At 40.8% G+C, this 13,778-nt stretch overlaps 1 protein-coding gene across 2 annotated transcripts in view; it reads left to right on the plus strand.

Moving 5' to 3' along the window:
* Positions 1 to 11,796, plus strand: part of itga9 (integrin, alpha 9) — a 424,393-nt gene extending 412,597 nt beyond the window's left edge. For both annotated transcript variants that reach the window (XM_080193712.1, XM_080193713.1), the window contains one exon: positions 1,133 to 11,796. In XM_080193712.1, the coding sequence (XP_080049838.1) occupies positions 1,133 to 1,231 (99 nt within the window). In that variant the 3' untranslated portion in view covers positions 1,232 to 11,796. The remainder of the gene's footprint in view (positions 1 to 1,132) is intronic.
* The last annotated feature ends 1,982 nt before the right edge of the window (positions 11,797 to 13,778 follow it).

Genomic DNA, 13,778 nt, shown 5'->3' on the forward strand with positions numbered 1-13,778 from the left:
TATTCCCATGAATGACTCCAAAGCCTTGAAGGTTTGCTAAAAAGATCAAAGTAGTGTAACATCAGACCCATAAAGCAAAAATGATGGAAATGGAGACACTTCATGCGTGCGGGAAGTTCCTCATACCCTTTGCTTTTCAGCACGATCACTGAAGGATGACTGTTAATCAATGCCACATTGAACTATAAATGATCTTCAGTGCACAAGGACAGACAAAAAAAAATAGGGAAAATCGTGCACTTACAACAGTGGACTGTTTTGAAAAGAGAGCAGATCAGAGAATAGTTTCCCTGACGCATGTTTCTGTCAAGGAAACTCCCTACTGGGGATGTGGGATCATTCAGTTCAGTATGTAAATTAAATTTAACTATTTCACCACAAAACCATAAAAGGAAGGTGGCTGTTCAAGGACTGTTGTGAGGACCCTACAGTGTTTAATTGAGTTCAGCGACAATCATTAAGTTTTTTTCTTCTCTTATACTTTACGATGCTGATCAAAATGATTGACGACAGCACTGAAGAATTTTCCAATTTAAGTAATTTGTGTATTCTCCCCAAGTCAGGTATGAGCCTCAGGCGCCCATTGCTATCAAGTTAATGTTTCCACTTGTTATATCAGCCTTTGTTTTTACCCCTCTGAGTATTATTGAGAACTTCTGCTAAATTGTTAGCAGTTTTATACTTTGGTTACCATTATGTTCAGGTCCAGAGTTGTAACTCATGACATGTGAAACCATTCCAACTGCCAGATCTTACTAATCCGATCTAAATTTTAATTCGTTTCGCAGAAGAGAATGCAAAAACACAGGTCTCTTTATAGGCCTTTCAAACACATTCACTTTCTTATTTTCAGAGTTATCTTCTCAATTTGCCTTCTATAAGAAATAACTTCCTTCTAGTGCCATCTCAAATGGCCACATGATGTTGGAGGGTCATATGCCAACGTCAACACGATTGGGCTTATGCTGATGAGTTACAATATACCTCCAAGGATGAGTAACCACAAAAAAAAACAGATTTCAAGATTTATTGATGGACTATTTATTTATTTATTGAGATTTGTCACAAATCATTCCAATACTGTGTATAATCATCTCAAGCCTTTATCCATTCACTTTTCTTTTTTGCCTAGATGGGCTTCTTTCGTCGGAGGTACAAGGAAATCATTGAAGCCGAGAAAAACAGGAAGGACAGTGAAGATAGTTGGGACTGGGTGCAGAAAGACCAATGAGCTGCCAGATAATTCGGTCACGTGACACGCATCAAACTGCTTATTGACCCTGCTCCAGAGTCTTTCATACGTGGAAGAGGGAATCCTCCTCCAGATTTTGTGAAGATATGATGATTGTGTATTCACATAATTCAATAGCTGGAAGCATTCCTGAGGCAGGCATTGCAGATAGACGATCTGTTCTGTGGTGTTTAGACTTCCTTTAATGTGCATCAATGAACTTCAGAAAGCAAAGTGCTGTGAAGAACACAGATTGAAGATGGAGGAGAATGGGATTTACATCAATACGACCCTCAGGGGATTGAATTCTCTTTGTGCGTTCAGTAAAGAGAAAGATATTTTTTATAAGAGAACATGTTTGTCCAAAATGTTTATTCCTTTATATTTTTATCCAAATGTAAATTACTCTTATCCATTTCTATAATAACTCACTGCACTGATGTCTTGCTCAGACCCTGAGTGATGACAAGTTGATGAAGAAGCTATTTTATCCAAAGGTCTTTGCAGTAAGGTCAATCTTGATGATGAAAATTCATGACCACATGCAGAGTTATCTAACCCTTTCAGTACTGTATATCCTTTGCACTTTGCAGCAAGCTATTTTCCATCATCTACTGTCTGAAATGATGATAATGCAATGTTATGTCTTATACAAGCAAAATATTCAAACTGGTGGGGAGTGTTTGACTTAGTGCTCCTGGGGTAGGTCAGAGAATATAGGCCAGGGTTTCTGTACCAGGTCACCATCTAGTGAATCTCTGATGAAAGTTTGCTGTTTGCGCATGTTGGGTGGAGATTAGATTAAGCTTGGCAGTAATTTTTTCCAGAAGTTGAATAACTTATTGACACTCAGCTTGTCTGAGGGCGCCAGAGGACAAGTGGTGTCCGTGGAAATGTACATAAAAAGGTATTGTAGAATTCTTTACAGAGTGAGGAGAGAAAGTCTGGAAAACACAAAGGAGTTAGGGACTGAAAGCTGAAAGCACAGCTGAAGAGGATGACTTTCAAAATGCTTTTGGGAGCAGAGGAAGAGGGAAAAGAAAACATGATAGGAGAATTTAGGAGAGAAATGGAGTGCCTGCCACAGGCAGAGTTGAAGGATTTGTAAAGCAACAGGGAAAGTGATAGATAATCAAGAGGGGCACTTCTATGTTCATGCATGTTATCTGAGTACAGGATTTTTATTGTCCATTAATCCTCCCATATATCGTAGTTAAACATAGTCTTCAATTTGATTTATTGAATCTTGACATTTCTGGTGATCTAACAGTATTATAAAAAAACTATCATTCTGTTTTCTTACCTTTATGCCACTATCAGCACCTTCTACAATCCTTCACACTGCCATTCACGATTCTTCTGTCTTGTGCATTTTTATTGCAAACTCTCCTAGACCCCACCAATCACTGACCTTTTACTCTGTTCCACTCCTTCTTATGCATTATATAATGCATTACATTTCCCTCGCCCTTTAACTCTGACTCAAAATATTATCTGTGTTTCTTTCTCCAAAGATGCTGCCAGACCTGCAGAGCTTTTTTTTCCAACATGTTTTGTTTCGATTTCAAATTTCCAAATCCAGAGTATTTTGCCTTGGGTCTTTGTTCCACAGAAAGGGTTGAGAACAGAACTCAAATATTGCGTCCTCAGTGTTTGGAAGTTTCCAATGTTGTCATGTTACATAGGCTGGAATTCTCAGGCCGATCACACCTTGCCACCGCTCGCGGCAAAAATGGAGAATTTGGTACTCGGCAAATCTCCATTCACTGCAGTGGGGCCAAAGAACCCCAGCTGCAGACGACATAAGGTTTTGTTGTTCAGTGATTTCAGTGGGTTATTATATTTTTGCTAAATTGCAGTATGCAGCACTGTAATTTCAATGATGTTTCCAGATTCACAGTCATAGAGAGCTTAGGCCACAAAAAGTGGTCATAAAACATTAAACCTGCAATCCCACTCTCCTGTTGAATGAGGCAGTGTGCTCGGAGTATAGCATCCCTGAATTTAATCAGGAAAATATTGGGACCAAATATTCTATCTAAATTTATTGAATGCTGGATACTTAGGAGAGTTAATTTCTCGTGAATATTTAACATAATTAAATTGATCATGTTGTAAGTTTCAAAATACTTACGTTGTGAGAATCCCTGAACATTGGATACATCAGGTTAATTCTGAAGCAAAATTAATGACGATAAGCTGAGTGAATTTATAACTGCAGAGGTAACTTTTTCACCTGTTGATATGCCATTGTTAATATTACACCAAGCCAGACAAAGAGAAGCAGTTATATCAGCAATGTGAGGAGACAGATGCTGTATCATCATTTGCTTGTGATGCCACTGAAAAAGGATCCATGAATGTTAACTCAAATAGCGCTGCTCCCTCATCTCTGTTTAGTGCTGACACCTTTAATGCCACTGAAGATAAAATGGGAAATTAAAAGTGGAAGACTGCAGTTGGGGTGCAGCAAGAGGTGTAATGTGATGTTTCTTCAGTGGAGTCAGAATTAAACGCCAATTTACTACTCAATACAATAACATAACATCATGATGTCATCACATCATACATTTGGCAAAAAGGCACTGCAAACCAGCATATATACAACACTGGAGGCTTCAGAAAGACCACCTACACAATTCAATGCAGGAGCCTTGCTCGGTTGTCTCACTACCCTGAGACCAGAGCTGCTTCTGACAGTCACCCAAGAATTGAACCCAGGTCGCTGGCACTGTGAGACCACAGTCCTAACCACTGTGCCACCATGCCATCATGTGGTGCTAAAGAAGAAGGCAAAGTATTTCAAATGGGTGACTGTGTGGTGTTTGCACGTTCTCCCTGCGCCTGCATGGGCTTCCTCCTCTGGGTGCTCCAGTTTTGTCCTACAGTCCAAAGATATGAAGGTAAGTTGGATTGACCATGCTAAATTGCCCATTAGTGTCCCAAAGTAGGTTAGATGGATTAACCATGGTAAATGGATGGGGTTACAGGAGAGGACCTGAGTAAGATGCTCTGTCAGATGGGCCGAATAGCCAGCTTCTGCAGTTGTTGGGATTTTATGATGTCCACTCTCTTAATACATGTATATGGTTATACACTGGAAGTACTTAAATAAAAAGTTTTCTCTAAATTTCTCACAGGATGTATCCCAGATTTTGACTGCAACTGTTAGTTTTTAAAAATCGTTTGCCTGTTATTTTGATTATAGTGTACTTTAGATGTCAGCCTTGGCTCTATGGTGACACTTGAACCTTTGGCCAAAATTGAATTGAATTGACTTATTATTGTCACATATATCGGGATATAGTGAGAAGTATTGTTTCCTGTGCGTTTTTACAAACAAAACATACCATTCATGGAATACAAAGGGGGAGAAGGAATGGAGAGGGTTTGGAATATAGTGTTGAAGTTATCGATAGGATTAAGTGAAAGGTCAGTTTAATGTGTGATAGGATCATTCAAAGATCTGATGGCAGCGGGGAAGAAGCTGTTCTCGATTCGTTTGGTAAATGTTTTCAGGCTTGTGTATCTTTTTTACGTGGAAGAAGGTGGAAAAGAGTATGCCCGGGGTACGTGGAGTTTTTGATTATGCTTTTCCAAGGCAGCAGTAAGTGTAGAAAGAGTCAATGGATGGGAGGCAGGTTTGCGTGATGGACTAGGCTACGTTCACAACACTTTGTAGTTTCTCGCAGTCTTGGTCAGAGCAGGAGCCATGCCAAGTTGTAATACACCCAGATAGGATGCTTTCTGTGGTGCATCAGTAGAAATTGGTGAGACATTTTCTGGCCATTCCTGCCAGAGTAATCTTCCAGTCTTGCGGATGGCGACTCTCACTGTGGTCTCCCCAACAGTGGAGGGTGCAAACAATTTATAATACAAATATACAACTGTGTATAAGATGTTGAGAGGTATAGATCTGGTGGATTCTCAGAGGCTTTTTCCAAGGGCTGGAATGGTTGCTACGGGAGGACACAGGTTTAAGGTGCTGGGGAGCAGGTACAGAGGAGATGTCAGGGGTAGGTTTCTCACTCAGAGGGTGGTGGGTGAGTGGAATCGACTGCCGTCGGTGGTTGTGGAGGCAAATTCGATAGGGTCTTTCAAGAGACTTCTGGATGAGTACATGGGACTTAATAGAATTGAGGGTTATAGGTAAGCCTAGTAAGTATGGATATCATCGGCGCAACTTGTGGGCCGAAGGGTCTGTTTTTACTGTAGTTTTTCTATGTTCTATGAATGATGGGAAAACCTGTTGACTGCAGCGGGACTGGAAAATCACACTGTCGGCCAATGGTAGGCCACCTCTGTGGCTGCAAAACACCACAGGGGAACAGAAAATCCCCCCTTCACTCCCATGGATCAGATGGTCGTGAGGTCAAGTCCCAGTCCAATGACATGAGCATGTAATTGAGGCTGATATTTTAGTGCAATGCTGAGGGGGTGCAGCACAGTTGGAGGTCCTGTTTTTGAGATGAGACATTGAATTGAGACACCTTTTGCCTTCTCAGGTGGCAGCAAAAAATTCCATGACATGTATCAAACAAGAGCACAAAGTGTTCCCTGATTCTGCCAACAGCACAAAGAGAAGTGCATTCCTTGGCCATTTATCTCATTGCTGTTTGTGGGTCCTTGCTGGTGAAAAGTGTTGCCACATTTTCCCACATTGCAACAGTCTCTGCATTTCCAAAGTACATCACTGACTATAAAGTGCTTTTCCCTGATCTAGGCAATGGGAGACATTCTTCTTTAACTCCCATCAGTCCAGGTTGAAATGCAATAAAATAGCCAAATGTCAATTGAGATGTATTTCTGTAGACAATACCCTGCATGAGAATGTGAGAAATAAACCGAACAGTTTAGTACAGATCTGGCATAACCTGACTCCAGTAACATTAAGCATCCTCTAGTCAACACCAAATCATGTCCTACAGTAAGGAATATTGAGAAAGAGGATTGAATGCAATGCCAGCTTGGTTATGGGCGGCACGGTAGCACAGTGGTTAGCACTGCTGCTTCACAACTCCAGGGTGCTGGGTTCGATTCCTGGCTCGGGTTACTGTCTGTGTGGAGTTTGCACAGTCTCCTCGTGTCTGTGTGGGTTTCCTCCGGGTACTCCAGTTTCCTCCCACAGTCCAAAGATGTGCGGGTTAGGTTGATTGGCCGTGCTAAGAAATTGCCCCTTCGTATCCAGGGATGCGTAGGTTAGAGGGATTAGTGGTTATAGTATGTAGTGATATGTGGACAGGACCTTGGTGGGATTGTGTTCGGTGCAGACTTGATGGGCCGAAGGGCCTCTTTCTGCACTGTAGGGTTCTATGATCTACAGTCTAAGAATGTTGCAGTTTGTGGAATCAGTAACCTGCTGTGCTGTATAGGAAATAAAATCCAATTGCAACAGCAATCATTGTGATCTGAAGGTTTCTTCCTGGAATCAATGAAAGGTCTATCTTTCCTAATTTTTGTTATATAGAACGCCTTTTATTTTCCTTTGTAAGAATTGATAGGACTATGAGACTTGCCACATGGTAAAAGTCCATGTCTTCGACATCCTGCAAGTTTAATGATACAATGATAACAGACAACTGAACACTTCAGCCTGAATTTTCGCTAAGACAGAACAGGGCTCCAGCTCAGCCAAAATAGCGCCAGAAGCCAGATTCCAAAAGTCAATCCTGCACCCACCATTTTTGCAGCGTGGGATGGGTGGACCAGGGAGGCAGCTTCACAAGTTGCCTTCAGTCAGGTCCAATCTTAGCCCATGGAATGTCCAAAACACAACTTCTGGGCTTTAACCCTTTTAGAAGGAGGTCCATAACTATTTAAGGGGCAGGTGGTGCACCATTCTGTTTGGATCCAGGCATACCAATAGGAGAGGTCTGGAGTCCTTTGGGAGAGGTCTTGGAAGGTGACATGAATGTGCATAAAAAGTGGATAAATTCATTGGAATTTTCAAACTCATTTGAACTATCAAGCTGTTATGGCGTTTAACTCTGCCTATAATATTTTTGGAAAGCTGTCTGAATTGTTTAAATAAAACAATATTTGCTATTTCATTCTGTCCACTGACATAATCTTGCCAAAACCCTTTTAGGATTTGTGCTATATGACAGATTCCACAACCTATCATCACCACCTGTCAGTTCACAGTTTCACTGGCACTCCAAGTGCTCACAGGTTCTTTGACAAATATTTGTTTTTTATAAGTAATTAAGTATTTGAAAGAAGTTAAATGTGGTGAGAGTGTTTTTTTTTAAAAGTGACTTCATCAATTGAAGCCTTAAGAACTTTACTTAAGAACTACCTTATTTCATCTGAGCGTGGGTCCTGAGACCTGCCCATGGTGGATATTGAGTGAGCTGGCCAAGAGTGGTAGGCCATCAGAGAGGGGGGTCAGTGGAGGAGCATAGGTTGACATGGAGGATATTAGGGGCCATGGGGAGGTAGGTGTATATGAGGTGGCATGGGAATCTGGAGGGATGTGTGTTCTTTTTACAACTGCAGCAAAGTTCCAGGATCAATGAGGCAGCCTTTCACACAGCCGATCTCCTAGTAGCCTCTGTGGCTGCCGTCAAGCTCTTCCTGAGTATTGGGCCTGACTCCATTTAACACCAATCCTTCCAGAACAAATATCTGACAATCTGAATCACTTCCTCCCGACTCTGCACTCCCGACTCTGGAGTGAAAATTCAGGTCTTAATCTTAAACAAACACAGACACGCGAGGAGGAAAACAGCCAGTGATGAAAGGCTTTGAGAATCATAGGTCCAAAGTCACCTGTTCCTCTCAAGCATACTGCACTTACCACATGTCATGAAACCTGATCATAATTTTATTTAGTTATATCCCCACCTGCATGGATATAAGTTTACGTTACATTTGCAGTGTTATGGCGGGCAAGGTTAGATTGAGTCCCTATTATATCACATTTCTCTATTTTGCAAGGCTCAGTACATGTAGTTGCTGCAACACTGACCCTCCGTGTAAAATTCCCTTGAACAATGACTGACTTGCTGATAAGTCCGGGGTCGGGTGCGGGAGCAAGTTGAACGTAATACAGTTTTTGTGTCAGGGTGTTCAAGTTTTATTGTTTGTTGTTATGTGCCGTGAAGTTTTGGGGATAATATTTAAATCCACTTTCCTAAATCTCATGTTGCTGATACTAACAGATCTCAGTGTTTCGATTTAGGATGGCACGTTGTCACAGTGGTCTGTCTTATAGCTCCAGGGACCCGGGTTCAATCCCAGCTTGGGTCACTGTCTGTGCGGGGTCTGCACATTCTCCCCGTGTTTGTGTGGGTTTCCTCCAGGTGCTCTCATTTTCTCTGTCAGTCCAAAACATATGCTGGTTAGGTGCATTGGCCATGCTAAATTCTCCCTCTATATCTGAACAAGTGCCAGAGTATAGTGACTAATAGCTTCAGTGTTAATGCAAGCCTATTTGTGACACTAATAACTCAACTTTAAAGGACTAATCCACCAAAGAGCCAAACTGCAACATTTTAAAACACCAAATAAATATATATACAAATCTGATTTAGATGCCTGAGCTTTAAGGGCTGATTGTCACGGCTCAGGGGTCACTGGTTGGACACCCACAGAATATAAATTGTGTGACAATTTCTTGTTAATGAGATGAGACATCTCACTTAGCTACTGCATCAGCTTGGCAGCTCATTCTGTAGTTATCTATTGTTCGTGTATATGGAATTAGTTTGTTGTTTTGAAAAATATACTGCCACGAGCAACAAGGAAAGTTCTATATAATATTCAGTTATAATGTATTAACCAGCAGTCCAGTTTATGAAGATGAAATATTGTTGTATATTACTTGAGGTAATAAAACTTAGAGTATATATTTATAAAATGTAACCCTTTCAGTTGAAGAAGTCATTATCGGTCCCTTCTTGGCTAATGTGTAACGATGAATGTATCTAATATTCAGCAGAGTTTACGTAGGTGGCCCACAATGTCTATTTCTTACTTTCATAGCAAGCCAACGTTATTATTTCATTGTATGTAAAGGTTGTCGGCAACTCTCGCATTTGTTTGCCATGCCTAATTGCCCTCAAGAAGAAATTCTTGAATAGCTGCATTCTATGAAGTGTTGGTACACTCTCAGTGCTGTGAGGGAGTGAGTTCTATAATGTTAACGCAGCAACAGTGAAGGAAAGGCAATGTAATTCCAAGTCAGGAAGGCGTGTGACTTGGGGGGGGATCTTGCATCTGCTGTCCTTATCAGTCTGGGTGGTAAAGGTTGCAGGTTTGGAAGGTGCTATCGAATGAGCCATGGTGAGTTGCTGCAGTACATCTTGTAGATGGTATACACTGCTGTCACTGTGTGTCAATGAAGAAAGAAGTAAACGTATGTGGATGGCTTGCCAATCATACGGTCTGCTTTGTCCTGAATGTCTTGCTTTTGAATGTCGTTGAAGCTGCACTCGTCCAGGCAAGTGGAGAGTATTCCTTGTGCCGTGTAGATAAGCTTTGAGAGATGGGTTACTCACCGCCAAATTTCCAGCCTGCCTCTGTACTCATGCTTTGATTTTGTTATCTATACTATGAAAGATTATCTTCCATTGAAGAGACTAAATATGGTTTCAGCAATGTTTTCACAAATTCTCAGAAAGACACCTTAACTTCAAGGAACTGTCCCTTTCCCAGCTAGTGTTCAGATAATGTTTGATTAACGATAGGTTCTCAAACCCAGGGCTCTAGGAAGACCTAATGAAGTTACTTGCAGTTTTTAAAATTAATGTTGTGCATATAACATTCTGACAGTGCTGAGATGACATATGATGTGTAAAATAATGACAATCTCTGCCCCCTTAAACCTTAGAAAGGAAAACAGAAGGTTAATATGTTTCAGATCACGAAAGTTGTGTAAAGGTGATTGTTGTCATGGTCTTTTTGAACTCAGAATACAAATAAAACCAGCAACATGCTCCTATTGAGCAGCTATACTTGAAGGCCGTACAGATTGGAAAAAGAATTTACAGCTTTGTAACCTTAATTCAACTGTGTTGCCTTTACATGTGGCTTCTGTCTGGAGAAGTGTAAATTTACCCTTTTGATGAGACAGAGAACAGGATTTTCCAGCCCTATCTGCAACTGGGATTATCCAGTCCGGCTGAAAGTCAAGGCACTTTTGACTGGGAAATTGCATTGCCTACCTGGGGGTGGAGGGTGGAGGGGGGGTGGTGGTGGCAAAGCAATCTCAAGCAGAGTGGGGATACATTTGATTTTTGCTGGTAGTGTAAAATATGTTCATGGTAAATGGGCACTCACTCTATTGCACCTGATTTTCTTTTCCATCGACATCAATGAAAATTGGGTGTGGTATTAAACAATACTCAACAAAAAGACTGATGTAAATCAATATAATTCCCAATGTGTTCTGGAGAGAAGTAAAACTGTTGTTCCATCACAAAAAAATCCATAAAAACATTATACAACCGATGAAGAAACATTTCTCAGTTGCAGTCATTAATCACATTTTAATAGCATACAGCTGCCTTGTCTCTAATAGATTATAGTATGTTTTTTTCAGAGTGGACTGTGCCATATTGAACAAGGGAAATGTTAACTAAAATCAGCAGAGACTTTTGTATAGTAACTGTTATTTATGAGTGTGATTAGAAAGAATGTATCAACATATGTGGCAAACTACTGCCCTGTGGACATTAGCTCAGGGAAATATTGCAACTTTTATCATATGGCAGTGGTTAGTGAGTTATATTTCACAATATCGCCCAAAACATCTCTGCACAGGTTACTTCAAGAGATCAGGTTGAACCTATAAAAAGGCATCCAAATTAATAAAGAGGTTTGAAACTCTGGAGCTTAAGTGATTCTAATTGCAGATAATAGTCTAGGATCATCTGATGCTTGTAACATAGCTTGAACATATTATTTTCAGTTGGTTCTCATTGTATTTGGGATAGATAATATTGTATAGTTGGGTATATTAAATATCTGCTCATCTGCCTACTTGGTTAAGTTAAGGGAATCATTTTCAGAATTTTCCTTTCTCTCTCTCTGGAAGATGCTAAGTCATGGAGAGCAGTTCCCCAGGTGCTGATTGGCTTGTAACACTTTTCCTGGATGTCAGAACGCTTTTAACTTTTGCACTGGGGAGAATTTTTAACCATGATTATGAAGTGCAATGTCAAACAGACGTCATTGAATAACATTTAGTTTCAGAAGCCTTGGCTGATTATTTTCTCTCGCCGGTTTAGGATGTGCATGATTAGCTGTCATCCTCGAACTCGAAGTAAGATTGACTTACTCAGCATAGACCAGGAATTGAATCTGGAACTCCCTAGCCTGAATGACACTAGATATTGGCTTCACCACTAGCCCATCAAGGAGCTTTTAGAATGTTTACATATTGCTGACTATGTTGAGATACTATATAGGCACACAGCACCACATACAAATTACCCATCAAGTATTTCACATTTAATTTCTGATTAGAAAATGCTACTACTGTTTGTATTATACTTGGGATTTGATTTTCTGTGTTGTTACAAGTGTAAGAGCAAGCTCATTCCAAAGTATATTTATAATTATTTCCATCAGTTTTATAATAAAAATGGATTTACATTAATATTGTGTTGGGTTTTCCGTATTGTTAATACTCTTGGCCTGCTGTAGCTTGCAATGCTTATTAACTTTAACAATGTTTGGGAATGTTATTAGATTCTATTTCTTACCTTGAGGAAAGGTGTTGATGAAAGATAATAGTGGCTTCATAGAGAATGCTGGTAAATGCACCTATGATGTACTCCATAAAGACATAGAACCCTACAGTGCAGAAAGAGGCCCTTCAGCCCATCAAGTCTGCATCGAACACAATCCTACCCAGGCCCTACCCCCATATCCTCACATATTATACCCACTAATCCCTCGAACCTACACATCCCTGGACACTAAGGGGCAATTTCTTAGCAAAACCAATCAACCTAACCCACACATCTTTGGACTGTGGGAGGAAACCCAGAGTAAACCCACACAGACATGAGCAGAATGTGCAAAGTCCACACAGACAGTGACCCGAGCCAGAAATCGAACCCAGGACCCTGAAGCAGCAGTGCTAACCACTGTGCTACCGTGCCACCCATGGTGGGTATATCTTGTAGAATTTGTTGCATTATGACTGAAGTCATAATGCAACCAGAGGGTCATAATGCAACCAGAGTCATAATGCAACCATAATTTACCCAGAGGGTGGTGAGGGACTGGAATGCCCTGCCAGCTGCAGTTGTAAATGCGCCTAGTTTGGGGGCGTTTAAGAGATCTGTGGATAGGTTTATGGACGAAATGGGATTGGTTTAGATTAGTGGGTTAGTGTTTTTTTTTAAAAAAGCTGGTCGGCGCAACATCGTGGGCTGAAGGGCCTGTTCTGCGCTGTAATGTTCTATGTTCTATGTTCTATGAAGTGTATATTTTGTGATACTTTTGTTACTTGAGCCCCCTGAAATTCTGAGACTCTTCAATTAATGGCTCACTGTTTTTGGGCGCATGGGGCGAAGAACCAGACAGACTAGAACTAGCCAGAAAATGGGAGTGCATCGCACATTTGGAGAGAACTGATCACACCTGGTCCACAGCCTAATGAATAGGACTCCATGCTGGAACCAATGTTTCTGGGTTCTGATACCCAGTTTTGTAAGGGTCATCTTTCCCGTGTAATGCACTTTATCAAAACTAGAGGCCATACTATCCCTGTAAACCTGCGCATTTACCATGACTTAACTCATCTAACCTGCACATTTTTGCACTGTGGGAGGAAATCAGAGCACCTGGAGGAAACCCACGCAAACAAGAGGTGAACGTGCAAACTCCAAACAGTCAGCCAAGAGTGTCTCAGCAGTTGGAGGGGGTAAATGGACATCGGATCTCCACTTCTGCTGATGCCACAGGGGTTGAATTGTTAGGAGCAGGAGAGAAGGGATGAACGGACTCCCCTCCATGGTTGACCACAAAAGATTGAAATTCATTTTTCATGTAGATATGCCTTTTCCAGAATATATTTAACTATTTAAACTGCGAGCAATAAGGAGCCAATCAAACAAGCCTCCCTTGAGTCAAAGAAAGAGCAAATTTATTAACCACTAAACCTGAGAAAATAATAAATAATTAAGCACTTGGCTCTCATGCAGTCATTCAGGCCAACACACACGCAGAAATATGCACATGTATCAGAAATAAGGGGAGTTAGAATCTAGTAAAATGATAAAAGAATTAAATATCCTTTGATTGTCACTGAGGCAAAAATCTTAAACGTTCTGGCAATTTTAAATCATTTATTAAGAAGCAGCAATTTGAATGTGTGCATTTGGGTTAAATAGACAGAAAAATCAGTTAACCCTTGACAACTGAAAATAGTTACTGGTGCACAGGACAAACTGACTGATAATGCAGAGTGAGTGGTGAACTTCTTAACTGGTGGTTGCAGCACTTTCTATTTTCTAACTGATGTGTCAGGAAGCTCTTCCCTTGTTTTCCATCATCTGATGACAGCTTCAAAGCCAGTCAGGATCACCTTGGA

The sequence above is a fragment of the Carcharhinus amblyrhynchos genome, chromosome 8, assembly GCF_965287045.1.
Source record: "Carcharhinus amblyrhynchos chromosome 8, sCarAmb.v2.hapA, whole genome shotgun sequence".
Lineage (NCBI taxonomy): Eukaryota > Metazoa > Chordata > Chondrichthyes > Carcharhiniformes > Carcharhinidae > Carcharhinus > Carcharhinus amblyrhynchos.